Raw genomic sequence first — 20,167 nt, forward strand, 5'->3', positions numbered from 1 at the left:
CTGGAGGAGCAGAGACAGCTCCAGCATTAAGATGTGGGCAGGATTTGAACACGGCCAGACAGGGAGAAGGCATTCCGGGTGGGGGGTAACCCCCTCGTAAGCACAGCCAAGTGCTGGGCCATTCCAGAGACCCAGGTGGGGTTCAGGGATAAGGGGAGGAGGGCTGGGAACCTGGGGCGCTACCGCAATTCCCCCTCTCCACACCTGCCCCAGCAGCGGCTTTCACATGTGCTCCCAGAGACGCACAGAGGATCCCCCCCGCCCCCGCATCACTGGCTATGGTGACGAGAGGAAGAAGGGGGGAGGGGAACAACTTCAATGTCCACCAGTTGGGGAATGGCTATAAAAATAAACCAGCCCGACCCATGGTCATACTGCGCAGACATGCAAAGACGTGACCCAGAGCTCAAGTCATCGTGAAAGATCACCTTAAGCCATACCATTGAAAGAAAAAAGCAAGCTTCAGCATCTCAAGATGGTATCATTTAAGGCGAAAAGAAAGGAAGGGAGAAAGGGAGGAAGGGAGGGAGGGAGGGAGGGAGGCTGGAAGAGGGAGGGGTGGGAGAGGGGGAGGGTAAATGGCAGGAGGTAGAGTTCAGTTTGGGGGATTGGGGGACAAAAGGGAGAACCAGGAAAGAGGGAGGTGACAGAAAACACTGACTCTATATAATTCACTCACTCACTTGGTTTTAAAACCCAGCCACTGGCCACTGTCTCAATATTTTGATAATGATGACTAATGATGACTCTAGAATAGTGATTAATAAAAAATGATCTGCTCCTGTACTCCTTCTGATTGTAAATATCAACCTTAATTAATAGTAATCAATGTTAGCAGTAAGAGAAAATCCAAACTGCCATAACGCACCACTTCAGGGGCTTCGGGCGGTATCCTCTCTCAGCAGCACGTGGGCACTCTGACCCCCTGATGGAGGGAGAGGGGGAGCGGACAGCAGTTCTCCAGGCCCAGGCCAGGCCGCTGCCAGGGAGCCAGGAGCTCCAGAAAGGTGTGGGAATGGGCCAGATATCAGAGGGAGGGAAGACGGTGAGGACCCGGGACGCGTGTGACAACAGGGAACCCCCCGCACGCTGTCAGCACAGCCAGGCTGCAAACCTCGGTTGTTTCGCACCCGCGTGGCCCAGGAGCCCAGTGCCCAGTGCCTGCCACCAAAGCCCTCCCCTTCCAGAGTCACCTACTTCCGGTCGCCGACACACCTCCAGCCAGAAGGGGTTGCTGTCCCCGTCACGCCTCGCCCGCTTCCACACGTCACCTTTGTCCCGCCTCTGCCTTCTTTCCCACGTGCCCTCCTCCTCCTCTCCAGGCTACAGACGGACAGACTCCGCAGAAGCCCAACGTCCTCCATCCATGCATTAACACATATTTAGTGAGCACCTACTATGTGCCAGACGCATGATCTCTTACCTCATCTCATACCTAACCAGTCTGTAATCCACCTTACAGACGGCAAGCTAGTGCCTCCCATTTTACAGATGGGGCATGTGAGGCTCCGAAGGTCTCTTGCTCAAGGCCACACAAGCTGGTCCTTGGTGGCACTGAGATTTGCACCCGGTGTGTCTGACTCCACGGGTGCCCCTCGTGGGAGGAGACACACAGTGACAGCAGCATAAGCACCACCAAGGAAGTATGGGCACAAAGGGCAAGGGGATAACTATCCACAGGAGGAAGCAATGCAAACAGGAATGGACACAAAGGCTCCTCAGAGACAGTGGCACTTGAACTGAGGCTCAAAATAAACTCACGAGGCGAGCGACAGTCCCATCAAGAAGCCGGGAAACACCGTCAGGTCCTGGATGGACATGAGTGAAGGAAGAGCGTCTGAAAAGGTGGAGAGGCACGGGCCAGCACGGGCCATTCCAGAAACTGCAGTCTCCCGCCTCCGACGCACTCTCCTTCGAGGCAAGTGTTAAGATTCTGACAGGCAACCGAGCGGAGAAAGACAGATTGGTGACGATTTCACGTTAGGCAAGTAGGGAGTTAAGGCCACAGACCAGAATTGTCCTTTTGATCATATCAATAGGGAAAAGGATGCATTTCTTCAAGTCGCCTGTGCCTGGAGGTGCACGTATCCATCACTACGCCCGGCGACTCCGTTTTCACGCGGGAGACTCCTCCATCATGTGTAAACCAGCCATTTATTAATTTTTGCAACAAGTACTCAACTTCATTACTCACTTTCGAGATCGCACACCATGTTTACATAATCTTTCTCTGGCTACAGGAGGCGCACAGCAACATCCCCGGGCAGCCGTCGCAGCGAGATACCGGGCGTAGTTAGGGACGGTGATGTTACGAGCCTGCGATGCAGGGTAATCACACAGCCCCGACTCGCCGCCACTCTCTTCTGCAGGTACTCCTGGAATGCGGTGTCAAAATTTGCATGCAAGATGCTGACCAATAATGTACATTTTAACTTACCACGGCAAATAAAACTCCATGCCATATGGCTGATTAGAAATACTCTCTCCTTCTCGAAACAGCTGGGTGAGTAACAGCAAGGAGAAGGCGGTTGGCAGCTGCACGCTCTTCCCGCCGCACTGATGCTGCTGTGAGGGGTCTGTGCTTCCACAGGTACGCACCTGAGACCAGGGAGCAAGACGCCCCGCGCTCCAAACGAGGGAGCCGCGAGGAGAGGGGCTGCCTTCGCCAGGTGTCCCCCTCCAGCCGGGCTCCCCGGGTTGCCCCGCATAAACAGCCTCGTTTTGCACTGGGTAAGTGAGATATTCTGAGATCTTCCAGAGAGAAAACACTGCTCTGGGCGAGAAAATGGACACAACCCGCCCCCGCTCCCCCCGCCCCAGAAATGAAGACCGCGCAGTTTTTTTTAAATGATGGAGTTGCTGTGGTTGCTACTAACTGCGGCCTCACGCATACCCTTGACCATTCTCTGTCTCTCTCTGTCGCAGGGGGCTCAGGTCGACTGCTTCGTGTTCCCAGGCAGGTGGCTCAGCAGGACCTCCGTGGACACCTGTGATGTGCCAACATGCTCAGCTACACCGGTCTTGCCCACGTGGCCGTGGGTACCTCTGACCCTCCCTAGCCAGCTGCCCCCTTCAACTGCCCGGGAAGCAATGACCGCCAGCACAGGGCTCCTGTCCCTGCGCACACAGGGCTCTGGGGGAGTCCGGGGGATGTGACAAGAGTGCCACAGTCAGGGCTGGCCTTGCGGGAATGCAATCAGCACCAGCACACAGGACCCCGACTTTAGTTTCATGGTCTGTGATCATCCTCTTGAAATTCTTAGTAATTTTGAACACTGGCTCCTAACTTCTCATTTTGTACTGAACCCCAAATTATGCAGCTGGTCCCACCAACTAAGTTTCACTGAAAGGGGTGTGGCTTTACGGTGGAGAAAACGGCCAGACACACAACCTCAGTCAGGTGGCCAAGGTCAACATCAACAGCGATAAATCAGGTTGACGGCACAGACCCCTGAGATGATGTGACACAGGTAGCACGTTACCTTGTGGTCTTCCTCCCAAGGACCCGTAACCGCAGTCTAGCCCCGAGGGAAACCTCAGGTAAACCCAAACTGAAAGCCGGTCTATACGACACTTGATCGAGACTCCTCAAAACTGTCACGGTCACCACAAACAAGGGAAGTCTGGGAACAGGTCACAGTCGAGAGATCCTAAGGAGACAGACAACTAGGATGTCAACAGTAGGGGAGGGGTGGGGGCGCAGGGGTAGGTGGGGACTCTGTGCTTCTCCCTCAATGTTGCTGTGAACCAAAAATGGCTCTAAAAAATCAAGTTTAATGATTAAAAAGAAACCAAATGCAATGTGGTATCTTGAATGAGATCCTGGAACAGATAAGGACATCAGGTCAAAACCGAGGAAATGTGAATAAAGTAGGGACTTTAATGATAATGTATCAATCGGTATCGACTCATTCCTTGTGACAAATGCGCCCTAGTAATGTTAACAACAGGGGACTCAACACTCCGTATTACCCTCGACTCTTTTCTATAAATCTAACGCTATTCTAAAATAAAAAGTTTCCTACCCGCCCCCCCCTCCCCGCCAAGAAAGAGTGCAGCTGAAGGGATTGTGGTTCCAACGGGCCAGGAAGGGGTGAAGGTTGGGGGGGCGGGGGGCAGACAGGAAGCCCCTCCTTCCTCCCTATGACTCCTACTGCCTCCTAGATGCCCCATCCACTGCTCACCCTGGAAGAAGTTGTGGGATCAGCATGAAAGAAAAACAGACTTTATTTTTTTTATTTTTATTTTTTTCAACGTTTATTTATTTTTGAGACAGAGAGAGACAGAGCATGAAAGAGGGAGGGTCACAGAGAGGGAGACACAGAATCCGAAACAGGCTCCGGGCTCTGAGCTGTCAGCACAGATCCCGACGCGGGGCTCGAACTCATGGACCACAAGATCATGACCTGAGCTGAAGTAGGTTGCTTAACTGACTGAGCCACCCAGGTACCCCAAGAAAAACAGACTTTAAAAAATAAATTGAACTCAGCGCGCCTGGGTGGCTCCGTCAGTTAAGGGTCCGACTTTGGCTGAGGTCATGATCTCACAGTTTGTGAGTTCAAGCCCCCCATCAGGGTCTCTGCTGTCAGTGCAGAGCCTGCTTCGGATCCACTCTGCCCCCCCTTTCTCTGCCCCTCCCCTGCTGATGCTCACTCTCTCTCTGTCCCTCTCAAAGTAAATGAACTTAAAAAATAACTTTAACTCATACAATACTTTTTTTTTTTTTTTAGTTACATTTCTCGCCCTGGAGACCACTGGGTGCTGTTGAATCATCTGGCTTCTTCCCCGTCGGCTAAATATTGTGCTTCTAGCTGTAAACAGCATGCGGGGGGAGATGTGGGCAGGTCGGGGACAGCCTGAGAAAGCAGAACCCATGCAGTGCCACTTGTAGCCTGCACTGACAGCCCAAGGCAGCCGCTGCTGGTCTCTGGTGTCCTTGGAGGCCCGGAGCAGACCATGGAAGCTGTGAGCCAAGCCGGGCGTCCCCGGAGGCACATGGCACTGAGTATGGAATGCGGACATCTGTCCGCGGCTGCATTTCACGATCTAAAACTTGTCAGACATCCCCCTTTCAGACCTGCCTCCGTCATCCTCGGGTTGTCGGTGACCCTGGAAATGGGGAAGGGTCTAGGTGCACTGGCTTGTAATGTTCAAATGCTTCGCTCCCCTCTGAAGAGAAGGATTTTAATTTTACCTGTGGGCCCCCAGACAAAGAGAGGTCCGAAATAGCTCACAGCGTGCTGAAGTTTCCTGTTATTTTCGTTTCTGGTCTGCTTCTGCTCAGAGAACTTGATCAACATCACTGCTTTTGGGGGGGATCAGTGAAGAGGTGCGATAGACCGAATGTCTGTGTCTCCATAAAATTCCTACGTTGAAGTCCTAACCCCCAATGCATTGGTATTTGGAGGGGTGGGGTCTCTGGGAGGTGTATAGGTCATGGGGTGGAGCCCTCATGAATGGAATTACAAAACGGACTCAGAGAGTTCCCTCCACTTTCCCTCACGGGGGGTCACAGTGACAAGACAGTCCTCCATTAACCGGAAAGCCGGCCCTCACAACACAGTGAATCTGCCTTGATCACGGACTTCCCGGCCTCCTGAACTATGAGAAAGAAATTTCTGTTGTTTCTATGCTAGCCTATGGCATTTGTTATAGTAGCCCAAACAGACAAGACAGGAGGCAACGCCCCACTGCAGGGAGGAGGTCTGCAGCAACCCTCCCACGGCCCTGAGTCAGGGCATCTGGGCCTTCCAGGCCCCAAGGTAGGGAGAAGTCCCCAGAAGGCCTGCAGAAAACTCACCTGCATGGAACGATGGTAAAGACACTCCTCTGGTCTCTCACCCTTCTCATCGAGAGCAGAAAGAATGAAATTCTGCCTGGGATTCCCTTGAACCTTCCCGCCCAGCCAAGCCGTCCTCCACTGCCTCCTTCTCTGCTGATCTGAGCATGTGACACCTGCCCCCACCCCGGCTGTAGGCCGGCACTGGTGCCCGGGACCTCCAGAGCTACACTCTACTCCGCTGCCCTCCTCCACTGCACCAGCTCCCCCCTCAAGACCAGCTTTGCCCGCCATGGCTTCTCCACCACCGGCACCACCACCAAGAAGCCCTCACAAACCCTGTTGGAACCACATTACTGAAGCTGACCCCGAGATAAGATGGGCCTTGAGGCTTATCCCGCTCAGGGTGGATGCCTCACCCCAGGCGATGGCTTCCTGAGTAGAGAAGGGGGATGTGTGTTTGTCGGCACCCTGCCCCGGGCCTGGGCGGCATGCGAGGCATGACGCACACACAAGCAGCCGCTTCAGACGCTCTCCCGACGACCCGGCCAAGCCCGCTGACAGCCAGGAGACCAGCATGCACGCGGGGCACCTGCGCCCTTCCCCTTCATCCCTCCAGCCGCACGGCATGCCCCCTCCACCGCCAGCCACCGCATCCCCCCCGCCCACCCTGAACTGCCGAGTCCTCGTCTTTGCCCTGACCTCAGCACTAACCCAGGCTGTGTTCGGGAAAGGGATTCTATTCCTAAAAGGCACGGGGCAAGCTGTGAGGAGAACATAACTCCCAGTGAAACATCCAGGACACCAGCGATTGTTTTTCTGGAATTCCCTGCTCCGACAAAAATTACGAGGCACGCCGGCTGTGGACAGTTTAGCATCTGCCTTGGAGTGCCGTTGCCCTGCTGTGCCCACTTCCTCCTGGCATCAGCCCCAGGGGGCCGGGCCCCACCCCTCCTCTGCCCTGCCCTGGCCCAAGGCACAGCGCTGGCACACACACACACGCACACACACACACCACACCAGCAAGTTGTGGACACAGCGCCCTGCACAGGATTAGGAAAAGCAGTTCTGACAGGGCCGCCATGCTCCTGCCCCTGTGGAAAGAACTGTGGCCCCTCAAGGCATATGGCGGCCCTCCCAGTGGCCTGAGGTCTGACCATCAGCCAACTCCCACCCCCCCCTCCAGAAACTCTCCGGCAAGAATGCTCAGTGTCTTGATGGCCAAGCCCCAGACCCCAACACAAGTGCTTTGCTGAGGCCCAGGCGGCTTCTGGAGAGGGGGTAGCAGAGGATACAATGGGTTACCTTACGGAATTCAAAGCTACAAGCCTTCATTCATTTATTCAAAAGTGGTTATTGGACTAGCCAAAGTGTCGCTAGTGCCCGGGGACAGAGGCTGGGAGAAACAAAATGTATTCTAGCCACACATTGGAATATTCGCAGCCTTAAGAAAGAAGGACATCCCATCCCATGCTACAGCATGGATAAGTCTTGACGTTAGGGGAAGTGAAAACAAGCCAGTCACAGACACAGAAGGTAAAAGGGTGTTTGCCAGGCTGGGTGGGGGGTGGGGTGGGGATAAGGAATTATTGATGAATGGGCACAGCGTTCCAGTTCTGCATGATGAAAACAGTTCTGCAGACGGATGGTGGCAATGGCTGCACAACAGTGTGAAAGTAGTTAACACACTGGACCACTCACTTAAAAACGGTTAAGGGGGCGCCTGGATGGCTCTGCTGGTTGAGCATCCCACTTCTGACTTCGGCTCAGGTCATGATCCAAGGGTTGTGGGATCGAGTTCTGCTTCGGGCCCCGTGTTGAGTGTGGAGCCTGCTTGGGATTCTCTCTCTCTCTCTCTCTCTCTCTCTCTCTCTCTCTCCCCCTCCCTCTGCCCTCTCCCCACTCACACTCTCTCTGTCTCAACTTAAAAAAAATGGGGGCGCCTGGGTGGCTCAGTCAGTTAAGCGTCCGACTTCAGCTCAGGCCATGATCTCACAGCTCATGAGTTCGAGCCCAGCGTGGGGCTCCGTGCTGACAGCTCAGAGTCTGGAGCCTGCTTCCCATTCTGTGTCTCCCTCACTCTCTGCCCCTCCCCGGTTCACGCTCCGTCTCTGTCTCAAAACTAAATAAAAACATTTTCAAAAAAATGTAAAATAAAATGGTTACAACGGTAACTTTAATGTTATGTGTATTTCACCAGTGTTTCTTGCAAAGCAAAAACTTCCACCACGTGCAGGCACTGTTGTGGGCACCGGCCACGCAGTAGCAAACCACGCAGAGACCCTGCTCGCACAGAGTGGGCTTCAGGGGGGTGAACGAGACCACAAGCAAGAGCGTGACCGAACAGAAGCAGGGAGTATGCAAATCCGTAAACAGTGAACACAGCGCTTCCCAAGGGCCTTGACGATGAAAATACAGAATAACGCTTTCAGAGAGAGGCTGCGGCAAAAGGACAGTTCCTACCACGTGGCACAGAAAGGCCACCGGAGGAAGTGACTCGAGGTGAGGTCCGGATGATAACATGGAACCAGCCGCGACACTCCGTGTCCAGAGCATGCCTGAGAGAGGACGGGCCATGCAAAGGCCACCGGGGGGCTGGCTCTATGGGGCTGAGAGCTGAGAGAAGGTAATAGGGCCTCAGGGAGTGAGCAAGGATGCGGTGGGCGATTGTGAGGACTGACTGGCCACAGGTTTTATTCCACACTCAGTGGGAAGTCCCTGAAAAGTTGTAAACATGGGTGGGATGCGGGTGAATCATTCAAATGACCACCCCAACACCTGGGCTGACATCACCCCTCACCCCGTCATCCCTGACAGCCCCAGTTTTTATCAGGAGTTCCCATCCTCTAGGGTCCTTACCGCTCAGGGGTTCTGGTATGTTCCATCCAAATTCCCCGCAGCCTTGCTTTCCCCTGTTAAGGAGCTCAGATAGGAAGAGGGCTCTTTCCCTCATGGGCACCCTCCTTCTCTACCATTCATGGCTTCCTCGCCCCTCCATCTCCTGGAGCCTGGCACGCTTCTCTCACCAGGGCTCAGACCTCAGAGGTCTTCCTCGACTGTCAACCAAGGAAGGACAACTGACTCAGCTGTCACTCAGTTTCACACATTTGTGGCAGGAGCTGGGCAGAGGTGACCTGTGGTCTCATGGCTCCATGTGACTTCTAGGAAAACTCTCACCAAACTTACGACTGCCTTGACCCACCACATGCATCTTTCTGATACTTTCTTTCTTTCTTTCTGGATTTATGAAAGGGCTAGAAGACGGCTTGACATTTCAGGAAAAGGGGATGCTTATGCCACATCCATACAGAGGTCAGTGAAAAGCCCTTGATCCTGGGTTCCTCTAAGGCTCAGGGTCCATGTGGTCCCCAGACTTTGACCAGACTGATACCCCCTCAATGCCTGCTGCTCGTTTGGGGCACCATTCTGAAGACTCTACCTTGTGGTGAGCTCAACAAGGCTCACCTGCAACCATTCCCCATCCCCAGGGATGCCCTCCTAGGTTACCCATGGTGACCATAGAACTTGGCCAATTAAACCCAAAAGTGGCTGCAAGATCAATTCACAAACTGCTGCCCCAGAGCCGAAGTCTTTCAGCACTCTGCAGACCAACGACGTGGTGCCCATGACTTCGACTTCACTGTCCTGGCCTCCAACAGGGCACATTGTTGGTGAGGCTGCTACTGCATCCAAGGAGGGGGAGGAAGGAGAGGAAGTTCTGAAGTTCATGGAGGACGGTCATCAAGGAAGGAGGAGGGATTGTGCATGGAACCAAGGTTGCCAGTGTCCCAGAGAGGAGGTGTCATGGATACCGATGGCAAACCGAACACATCACCGTGAGGGCTTGTTCCCAGAGCTACCTTCCCATATGATGTGTCCCATCTCAGACCTCCACACTCCCCTGTGCACTCAGGTCCTCCCTTTCCTGGCCTGATCAGCTCATAGTGACCCCATTGCGGGTCTATGTTGCCAGGCTCTGCACTGGGATCTTAGGTTTTTTGGAACCTAGAGGAAGAGTGATGGGAAAGGACTGAGCCGCGGTTGGCTCCTGGGCAAAGTGCCCTTTGTTCTGGGAAAGAGCTTTTCATTTTGTTCTGTGTAATAAAACCAGCATTCCCTGACCACCTGCTGTATTCGACGCTCTATGCTGGGGACCGTGATAGGAATGCAGCGGCCCTTGTGGGGCTTTTGCTCCTACTCCAGATACACAGCTGGCTGAGCTCCAGGAAAGAGGTTCCCTGGATGGGACCCCAGTTCCTCAATCCCCAGCACCTTCCACGAGGAGCTCGAGGCTATGAGGGCCTGGTTGGGAGATGCTGGAAGACAAGACCCCTCTGTGTTTGCCAGGTTGTCCTTCAGGAGCCAGAGCTTCCCGAGGCTGAGCCAGCGAAGGCAGGGAGACCCCGTCAGCAATGTTCTGAGGTCCTGGGAAAGGGGGTGGAGCCAGGCTCAGAACCCAGCATCTCTTCCTTGAAAGGAAACTGAAGGGTCGCAATGCTCTGGGGAGGCCAGCCAACCCCGCATAATAGTTGGTAATAGCATCACAGCAGGCCCCATCCCGCTACCCACCATACACATCCTTACCCACACAACACACAACACAGCACCCATACCGACACAGGCAAACTCACGCGGATACCCGCATCCCAACACACACGGCCACACTGCACATACAACGCACACCATTATATACTTCAACACACATCCTTTACTGACAGGTGTCAACACACAAATAGGCACTCCCCAAAACCACACAGCCACACCAACATATTTGCAGACTCCCAAATGACATCTTAGCGTGCACCCCAATATCCACACACACATGCTGATATTCACATCCCAACCCAACGTCACCCCCACACACGTCGACACGCCCAATGCACGCACGTCCACTTGCGTACCAATACGTGCATAGCCCAAGACGCCCAACATACACTTAAGCATCGCCAAGCAAGCTCATGGCAATGCACACACCCTCAGCAACCTACATCCAACAAGTAAGGCACCTTGCAGCCATCCACGCAGTAACACCAGCCCAGGACAGCGTGACCGCTCTCGCACCAGCACACCCAACAGACATTCAAATACACAAGCCCCTCAACACAAAGGCACACAGTCACAACGAATGCTCTATTCCCAGCAGCCGTGGGCAATGTGGTCCCGCTCACCCTTCCCCTCCCCACCCGTGACAGCCGACTCAGTCCCCAGCTGAGCCCGGGCCCTTTCCCAAAAGCATCGTCATGGGCGCAGGGCAGAGTGAGAGCTCACAGCACTCCGCGTGGCACGGCCAGTGCGAAGGGGCCACTTGGTTCAGCCTTTGGTACCGTGAGGCACGACAACAAAGGACTACTCGGCCCCTCCCCTGAAAAGCTTCCCAGATGAGAATTCTGTCCTCCTAATTTACACCTCAGAGGGAGGAGGATTAGAGACCTCCCCTTCTTTTCTCTTCATCTGCCAGTGGGGGCCTTCCCCCTCTTCTCACAAAAAGGAGTGGAGCGGGGTGGGAGAGAGCCCGCTTGTGGGTGGAGATCTCCGGGCACATTCACTGGCCAGGGCTGAGCCGCTGCCTGCATTCTCTGTCCCACCACCCAGACGAGACTGCCTTCCGACACCAGCCTGCAAAGGAGAGCCTGTAAGTGCTGCTGGCAGACTTAGCGTTGGGAGGACTGGGGCAACTCACACCCAGGCCAGCTCCTACAAGGCTGAGAGCTGGACCTGCTGAGTCCAAACCAGGTCCCCAGCCAACAGGACATGGTCCTGTGGCCTCATTCACCCCATCTTGGGCCACTAAGGGCAACCCGGGGGCCCGTTCTCAAGACCCCCGTGAGCTGTTGAGTATGTGACCTTGAGTAGGGGTGGGCAGGGGTATCGGCAACCGCGGGCTTGGGAGATCACTTCAAGTGTACGTTTGGAGCTCATGATGGGTCCCCGTCAGCCCTTGGCAGGGCTGAGCAAGCGCTGGGCAGAGGGAAGGACGAAAGTCCGAGCTGCCCAGAGGCTTATGTAGCAGAACTGGCCTCTGCCTGCGTGGAGCTGGGGTTATGGCTGGTGGGCAGGGTCTCTGCCTTCAGCTGCATTCACCCCATTCCCAGTACAACCCAACGGTGGGATTAAACGGCAAGGGTTTAGACAGATGTGGGTTTCAATCCCTTCTCCTCCACTTCCTACCTCTCTACCTCGATACAGCCTCCCCGTGCCTCTGTTTACTCATCTGATGACACCGTCTCCACAGCCAGACTGGAGGCTCTGGTGCGGAACCCTCCGCTGTCCACCCATACAACCCAGAAAGCAGGGCCTCTTGCTGGTGTAAAGGCTCCCTCTGCTCAGCCCAGGAGCATGGCTAACTTCTCCCGGCCCCTGGGATGGCCCCAGTCACCATGCACCTGCAGTTTCCTTCTTCACAGTGTCCTTTCAGACCTAAGACAAGTGCACGTTTTCTGCTGGTCACCATGTTTCTGCCAGGGGAGGAGACAGCAGAGGTGGAGGGGGTGGGAGCCGACAACCAGGCTGCTCGCCTTCGCCCGGGAAGGCAGACCAAGGCCCTGCCACCCTGTGCCACCATCTGTGCAGGTAACCGCTGGTGCCCTGCGCTCTTCTAGCTCTCTGCCGGGTGTGCCGTTCCCCAAAGTCACACCGTGTTCTCCTCGGGAGCAGGAAATCACACCCTCTCCTCCTGGCGGGTCACCTCCCTCCAGGGATGTGCCCAGGAAACAGCCCCGGGCAACACAGCGGACATAGGGGACGGTTGACTTTGGGGGCGGCTGCTGTCATTTCCAGGCTAACGTGAAGCTCCACAGCACAGAAAGAGAGGAGAAACAGAAATGGACACGTGGAGAAAATAACTAAGCACGGTCTCATCCCTGAAAGGCCCGGGGGAAGGGGTGGGGCAGACCTGGACAGACCCTTAGCCACCTTGCTCAGGAGGCTGAGACATCTCTTTAGATGTCCTGAACAAAGGGCAAATCTTCCCACTGCTGGCAGGACCTTGGAGCTGTGACATTTTGGACAGTTTTGTGGCTCCATGACTCCTGCATCCAAATCTTTTTGGGAAAAATTCATCTTTCCCCTACTCCCCACCCAAAGGTGAGCTCTGCTTGACATAAGCCAGGTGCATGCCCCTGGCCATGGTGACTGATTCGGAAATGGGCATAATAATACAGGAAGATATAACAAAACGCAAGGGGATGGCTGCTGGGGCTCCAGAAGAGCGTGCTCCTTTAATCGATGGTGTGGGGATGTGAGGTCTCAGCCGTGGCAGCCTTTTTGCTACCGTGAGGAGAAGAAATCTTGGGGATACCATTTACGAAATCTGTATCACTTAGAGTCAGATGATTCCCCAGACCTTTCAGTGACTTGACCACTGAATCTTTGTAGTTACAGCTGTGGAGTCATTGTGAACTGGGATTCACTTGTGGCTACAAAATACAAGAGGAAAGCGGGTAGAGAATGGACCACTTGGTAGTGGTCCACATGAAGGAGGGGAGCTGCCTTCCCAAGATAATGTCAGCTACTGCTTCATAAGGCCCTCAAATCATCCTCCAGTGACGACAGTGGGACAAATCCAACCGATCCCACTGTTTCACTCGAGACACAGGCAAATGCCAGCCCGACTCTGTGAGACTAACTCATCTAGGCCAGCCCTTTGGTGCTGTGTGGCTTCCAACAACCAATCCCCTGGCCAGGTTTCTCATTTTTTACCCACTTGTTTTTGTATTGTGGAGTACAGAAATAACTCTAATCACAGGCCACATTTATTGGGCACCTTCTCATGCCAGGGACTGTGCTAGGCCTTTTATAGAACGACAAGTGCACTATGGACACTGAGGCACAGAGAGGCTAAGCAGCCCTAGCTGGGCCACACAGCCCCTAAAGGCCAGCACACCAGCCCTTCCCTGTGACCATTGAGAGGTCAGCCTGCAACAATGGAGGAACAAGCCTTCAGTCGCATTGGGTAAGGGTCCCTGCCCTCCTACCCCAGCAGCCAAACTCTGTTTCCATGGCGTGCAGGCCTCAGACAGAGACAACAAATGGGAAGGTGCCCCATGGGAAAGGAAATAAAAGACGGTCTCACCAGGCCATCCAGCCCCATAGGGATGATGTGGCCTTGCCACCTGCTTGAGGCTCAGACACAAATATCAACAAGAAATTCATGAAATCCTCAGGCCCTACGAACTCCTTGAGTTCTTGGGCCTTGGGAAGTTTTGGGAAGGGGGGTGTCTCGGAGCCTCGTAGACTTCCCCACCCCACTCCGATCACATGGATGAAAAAGTCCAGGCCCAGGGAAGAGGAGCAAGCTGCACAAACAGCCCAGCGGGTGGATGAGATTCAGCTGGAGACTTGGGGGGCAAGGGGGGACAGCTCCACGCTGAAAGTGTGTGTGCTCTGCTCCGAGCTGTTCCTTAAACATTAGAAGACGCATCTGTCTCCGGGTTAGTAGCTACGCTTATCATGTTTCATTTCACAGAAAATAAAGGGCAACTGAGGCTTGACGTGTCCCTGGAAGAAATTTCTCTCCCGCATTCTCATAGTGGGTCTGTGCTCATGCCCCATTACCCATGAAAGAAAAACAGCGCTCTCTACAGTGCCCACGATCCTGTTCTCCTGCTACTGAAGAAGGATGTTTGGGCATACGAGTGGGGAGGGCCCCCCCCCATGACTCACCTGATCCCCCTGTGGGGCAGGTATGGACAGTTCTGAAGTCAGGGGAGTTTGGGTAAAACTCTTTCCGGCAGGGGTCTTACGTGTTCTCACGTGCTCTATGTGCAGGGACCCGTGGGAGGCCGCACACACTGACGCCTGACTCGTGCCCTTCACCTGCCCAGGGCACATCAGAGCCCGTGAGGCACAGCCAGGAGCCTGCCCCTTACTCCCTGCTCCCCTTTACCATCCTGCCCCTCCCCGGTGCCACCTTCCCTGCTCCGGGCCACCAGGGGAGTGTGGCGGGCTACCAAACACCACTGCAAAGCTGCCAATCCCCCCTCCCCAGGGGGGTAGGGGAGGGGAGGCAGGGGGGCTAACTCAAAAGCTCCAGCTGGGCTTCCCCACAGGGTCTCTTCTGCAGCAAGAGAGTGATTCCAACTCTAGGTCACAGCCAGACCCAGGGGCTGAGCCAGGGTGTCTGCTTCCCCCAGAAGTCGCCGGATTGGCCAGATCGTGCGGAAGGACAAAGTGGCCTGCCAAAGGAGTCACTCAGGTGACAGAGAAGCTACCTTTACCTTTCCAGGTCCCTCGGGAGCAAATGGGGGCGCCACGGTGAGTCGGCGCTCCTCCAGGCCGTGGGATGGGTCCTCCCGTGCTTCTCTCTCACTCCGTTTAAGGACAGGCCTCCCGGGCCCTGGGCCCCTGGGTGCCCAGAAGTATCTCTCCGCATCTTTGCATCCCCAGTACCTGGCACGTCGTTTGGCTCAGAACCTACTTAATAAGCATCTTGCCTTTGAGTGAATAAATACATTAATGAAAGGACAAATGAGTATTTTATGACCTAAATGAGTCGCAGAGCAGCATGGTGTAGTGAACTACCTAGCCCCAGGGAGACAGATTTCAATACACCCTTAGGACGAGCTTGCTCAGCACTGGAAGAAGGAGACTCAAGATGCAGCACCCTGTAATATACGTCTGCGGCCTCAGGGTTGCCTGCCTGTGACCAGAGAGTCCACTTCTGGGAGTCTCACTGAGAAAATAATTGTGCAGATGGTCAGAAAGATTTAGGTGCAGGGAAAAAAAAAAAAAAAAAAAAGAAACGGAAGCAAGTCCTATGATGCTCTGCAGTTACGGGACTGGCTAAACCATTCTACAGATGTAGATGTTTTTTCCTTTGCTTCTCTGTATTGCTATCTTTTTCTCAAAGAAGATATTACTTGGGTGAGGGGCACCTGGGTGGCTCAGTCAGTTAGGCGTCCGACTTTTCACTCTGGCTCAGGTCGTGCTGTCAAGGTTCGTGAGTTTAAGCCCCACATCAAGCTCTGTGCTGACAGTGCAGAGCCTATTTGGGATTCTCTCTCTCTCTCTCTCTCTCTCCCTCTCTCTCTGTCCCTCCTCCGCTCGCACTCACCTGTCTTGTTCTCTCAAAACAAATAAATAAACATTAAAAAGAGAATATATTACTTGTGTGAAGCTTAAAAAAAAAAAAAAAAAGCCTAGCTATTACTGTAGAACAGGAGTCTGCAAAGGCTAGCCCAGGGACCAAATCCACCTGTCACTTGTTTTTGTAAATAAAGTTTTACTGGAAGAGCATCACACACTTCCACTGATGGCAGAACTGAGTAGTTAAAATAGAGACCACATGGCTTGCCACACCTATAATAGGTATTATCTGGCTCTGTACAGAAAAAGTCCGCTGATCCTTGTGTAGAATCTTCCATCACAACAAATACATGGCATATATTTAAGTAACAACTATGGCATATAGAATTATGTGCAGTATAATCCTTTTTTGCTAAATACATCTCTAGGCCCAGAAAAGGGACTGGAAAAGGATGTGCTAATTATCTCCGAGTGGTGTTGAGCATACATATGTAAAAGTTATTTTTACTTTTATTTATTCGTATTTTCTAAATGCCTAAGATGTGTCCAATGATAAAACCGTCATTGGACAACCACAAAGGCAACAGAGAAGTCAAGGAGCGTCCCTCTTGGCGGACGCCAGGTGGAAAGGGTTTGAAGGTCACCCATAAGGGATTCTTCGGAAGGGTCAGGCCCCAGATGAGAAGGGACACAGCCCCACCAAGGTGTCTCCCACAGCACCAAGTAGTTTGTCCCGCCGCGGCTTTGAGAGGGATCTCTTCACTTTTTCAGGGCAAATTACTTTAAAAAAAAATTAAGACCCCTATTTTAGCAACAAATCCAACAGAATGTATGTAGCAACGAAGAGAAACACGTCTCTGTCTTGTTCTTCAGGGAGACGAGCGCCACGTACGTTTGATGTCGAACCAAACATGAGCAAGTTGGAAATACTCCAAAATGCCTCTCAAGATGATTGAAGACAACTGAGGGTGTCCAGAAACCACGGATGACAACCACTGAGTTAAGAGTTTCGGAGCATTACTTTAATGAAGAGAAGAGAGCTTCGGTGGTGGGGTCCTGTTTTTGTCATACATCAAGTGGCCTGGGAGCCGAGGTCAGACAAAAAGACAAAACTAGGGGCCACCGAAATTCCAGTCCAACAAGCTGCCCCCTCCAGAGAAAGAATGAGCTCCTCTGTGGAACGTTCTGGGCCCAAGGCACAGAGGGAAACATATGAAAGGTTCCCAAAGGTGTACCGTGCCTCCCAGGAAAAGCGGAAAACTGACCCCAGCCTTTGGGAGCAAGTGACCGGGTGTTGAAAGCCCGGCCCACCCGCCACCCACTTCCTCCTGCCAGCACCTGGCCAGGCACCCCAGAGAAGGCTTGGCCGGACCCCCACGTGGTGCAGTGGGCAGCCCAGCCAAGGAGTCAGCTTGTGCTGTGCCTCACACGTCTCTCATACACATGCCACATGTCATCCCAAACCCCAAGGCTCACCCCCAAGGCAACAAGGAGACGGGGCCCAACAGAAGCCAGGCCCTGGGCAGCTTTCCCTTGGTGGGAGAAAGAACCGAATGCGAGCGCACGAATCCCACCGGGACTGTGTCCCTGGAGTTCGGCACGGCAGCCTTTGTGCCTCGGCCCGCCCATCAGGTGGCCGGAGGGAGTGTTCAGACGCGCATTGTTCTGAGGCTCCGCTGCCTGTTTTGAAGATGTGGGTCAGGGAAAGGGTGGTGGCCAATCTCTGTGCTGAGCTTGGCCCTATTTGTCACAAGCCAAGCCTCCGAGTTCTCAGGCCGGTCTCCCCAGTACTGTATGGAGGCAGCACGCTCCTTTCTCGCATGATGTTGACAAAGCCCTGTTATTACAGGGCTGGATCAGTAACTAACCAGAACAGCCTTGGCTGCCTCCACACACGACATACCAGGACTTAGGTGAAACAGTAAGCAGAACACGATACAAAATAAATAAATGGAAACGCAACCCCAGGAAATCAAGTGCACTCCCGACAAAGAACAGTTAAATCAGACCTGGCTCGGACTTAGGTGGAGAGGCCCGGCAGAGTGAAGAGCCACGAGCCACGAGCCAGCCAAAGAGGGACCTATGTTAGCTACCTACATACGTGGCTTCCAGAGGATCCCCGCCCCCCATGCCCTGTTCAGGTACCTCCAGGCTCAGGTTCTGCCTGAGGAAAAAAAAAAAAAAAAAGCCCCAAAGCTCTGCCCAAGTCCTGCTCCCCTGAGCTCTTTTGGGAGGGTCCACGGCTTTCTGAGAAGGGCTTTCCAGATGGCGCCCGGAGGCAGCGTTGCCAAACTCCACAGCTTAAGTAAATGTTGCCGCAGTCCCGTCCTGCCAGGAAGAGGCAAGGGGGACCCGCGGCTCCTTTCAAGCTGCTGCGAGGCTCATTTCCTGGGGAGAACAGAGAGCCCCCAACCACCTGCCCCGCACCCTGCTGGTGAGCCCCCTTTCCTCTCTGCACCCCCTCCTCCTTCCTCAGTGGGTCAGCCCAGTGTGCACGAGTGGAGGGAGGAGCCTTCCAGATGCCGACAGAGGACAGAGGGGCAAAGGGAGGTGAGGCACGCAGAAAGACAGCAAGCAGGCCCGAGGGGCACAGATGGCAAAGGTCCTAGCCCAGTCATCATGAATTTGGGCTATCTGCACAAATCCAATCTCCTGATCTCTGCAGGCGTTTCTCCACCCCTACCATCAATGCTCCCAAACAGCTCGGCAGTTAAAGGAGCTAACTGCTTCCTCCTCCTCTGACCTCACAGGCTCAGAATGCTGCAAAGGGCTCCCCATGCAGATCACTCCCCAGGATTCCCTCTGCTCTCCACCTTAAGAGCCCCCATCACCCTGGTGGGGGACTTCTTGAAGCTTGCCCTTGACTCCACCCTCCTAAGACACCAGGGCCACCTTCCAGAATCTTCTCTCCATGAAGGGCGGACCTGGGAAGCGGCCGAGGGGTAGGGCAAGGAGACTTTTATGCCTTACCCTCTCAGGAGTGTGCTTCTTATAAGCGGGCTTCAGGCCAGAGAAGGGAGTCAAAGCATGAGGGACCTACGGGGGAAGGGGTTTGGGTGAACAGGAGGTCCTCGAGCTTCCCCCAAACAGATATCACGGGCATACGTTCCCAGGTGCCTAAAGGCACAGCGAGAGAGTGGGGAAAGGTGGCTCCTAGAATCTCATGATACCTGCCTGCCTTTGGCCACACGTGACCGTCTAAAGCAAACTGCTAGTTCCAGCCCCAACACACTCAAGGCGGTGGCCAGAACCCAAGCCCGGAACCTTCCATTCCAATTAATGGGGATCACGCAGCTAATGCTTCATGCTCTGTTTTGAACACTGACTGCTTAATTCTTTGCCTCATTGTAACCTGTCCTTAGCTAATCTGTGTTTTTCTTATTACCATTAAATTTAGATTTACATACACGTGTCTGTTCCTCGAGTTAACACGCACACAGAAGGGGCGCGCCGTGAGCATTTCAGTCTTCTCAGGGCTCTGGACAGGAACACAGCACCCCTCCTAGAGCACTCGAGGGGACGCTGGCAGCATGGTGGCAGTCTTGAGGGTGGGCAAGGTGAGGCAGTGGGCCAAAGAGGGCAGGCCTCGAGTGACCCTGCGGCCAGCGATCGAATCCCTCCCCAACAAAACGGTGTCCGTCCTGAGAATCTACAGGAACGTCCAGGAGGCTTTGCTTCTGGCGTTTTATGTCACACGTCTTTTATATCACACTCCCAACTGGAAGACTTTTAGAGCCAGGACAATTTCTCTCTTTCTGAAATGCTAAGTGACAGCGCCATCGGGCAGCCCCGTGGAAGTGGGATTTAGAGCTACAAACAAGGGGGTGAGACAGACAGGAAAAGCCCCAGAGTGGTACTGAGTGTTCCCAAATAATTGCTTCTGGACATAAGATAATCAAAGTGCACGCAGCGAATGGGAAGTTTATAAAAAGGAGCTGCTGGTAGGCGTCCGGCTCCTAGATCAGGAGGAAAATGATCTGATCGACACCTGGGGTCTACTTTATCACCACTCCAGCACGCGGTCCCCAGACCCAGCAGAAAGGTGACAGACCAGAGGGAGGCCACCTGGCCCTCCGACCTTCACCCCCACCGACACCTGACTCGTGAGTGAGCCCAAGTCTGGCCAGTGCGTTAGGCAGGGTGGGGGGGGCATCACCCTGGCGGGGTAGGGCCCCTGGCGCCTGCCCGAGGACAGCTTCAGCACATGCAGCCGGGCCTCCGTAAATCTCCACAAACACGGTGGCCGCCTGTACACGCTTCCACGTCGGGGATGGAAGGACTGCATATGGCGCTCGGTTTTAACAGCTGAGCTTTAAAAAAGTGCAGCTTTTCATCTCACTGAACCAGCTCCCAAACTGGGGGGGG

The 20,167-nt window shown here is 54.1% G+C and overlaps 1 protein-coding gene across 1 annotated transcript in view; it reads right to left on the reverse strand.

Moving 5' to 3' along the window:
* Positions 1-9,973: 9,973 nt before the first annotated feature.
* The window catches only part of ZNF536 (zinc finger protein 536), a 158,134-nt gene continuing 147,940 nt past the window's right edge, over positions 9,974-20,167 (reverse strand). Inside the window, exons 6-7 of the mRNA XM_049621206.1 lie at positions 18,773-18,838; positions 9,974-10,204 (exon numbers count right to left, since the gene is read on the reverse strand). Of these exons, the coding sequence (XP_049477163.1) occupies positions 9,974-10,204; positions 18,773-18,838 (297 nt within the window). The remainder of the gene's footprint in view (positions 10,205-18,772; positions 18,839-20,167) is intronic.

Source organism: Panthera uncia, assembly GCF_023721935.1.
Source record: "Panthera uncia isolate 11264 chromosome E2 unlocalized genomic scaffold, Puncia_PCG_1.0 HiC_scaffold_19, whole genome shotgun sequence".
In the NCBI taxonomy this organism is placed as follows: domain Eukaryota; kingdom Metazoa; phylum Chordata; class Mammalia; order Carnivora; family Felidae; genus Panthera; species Panthera uncia.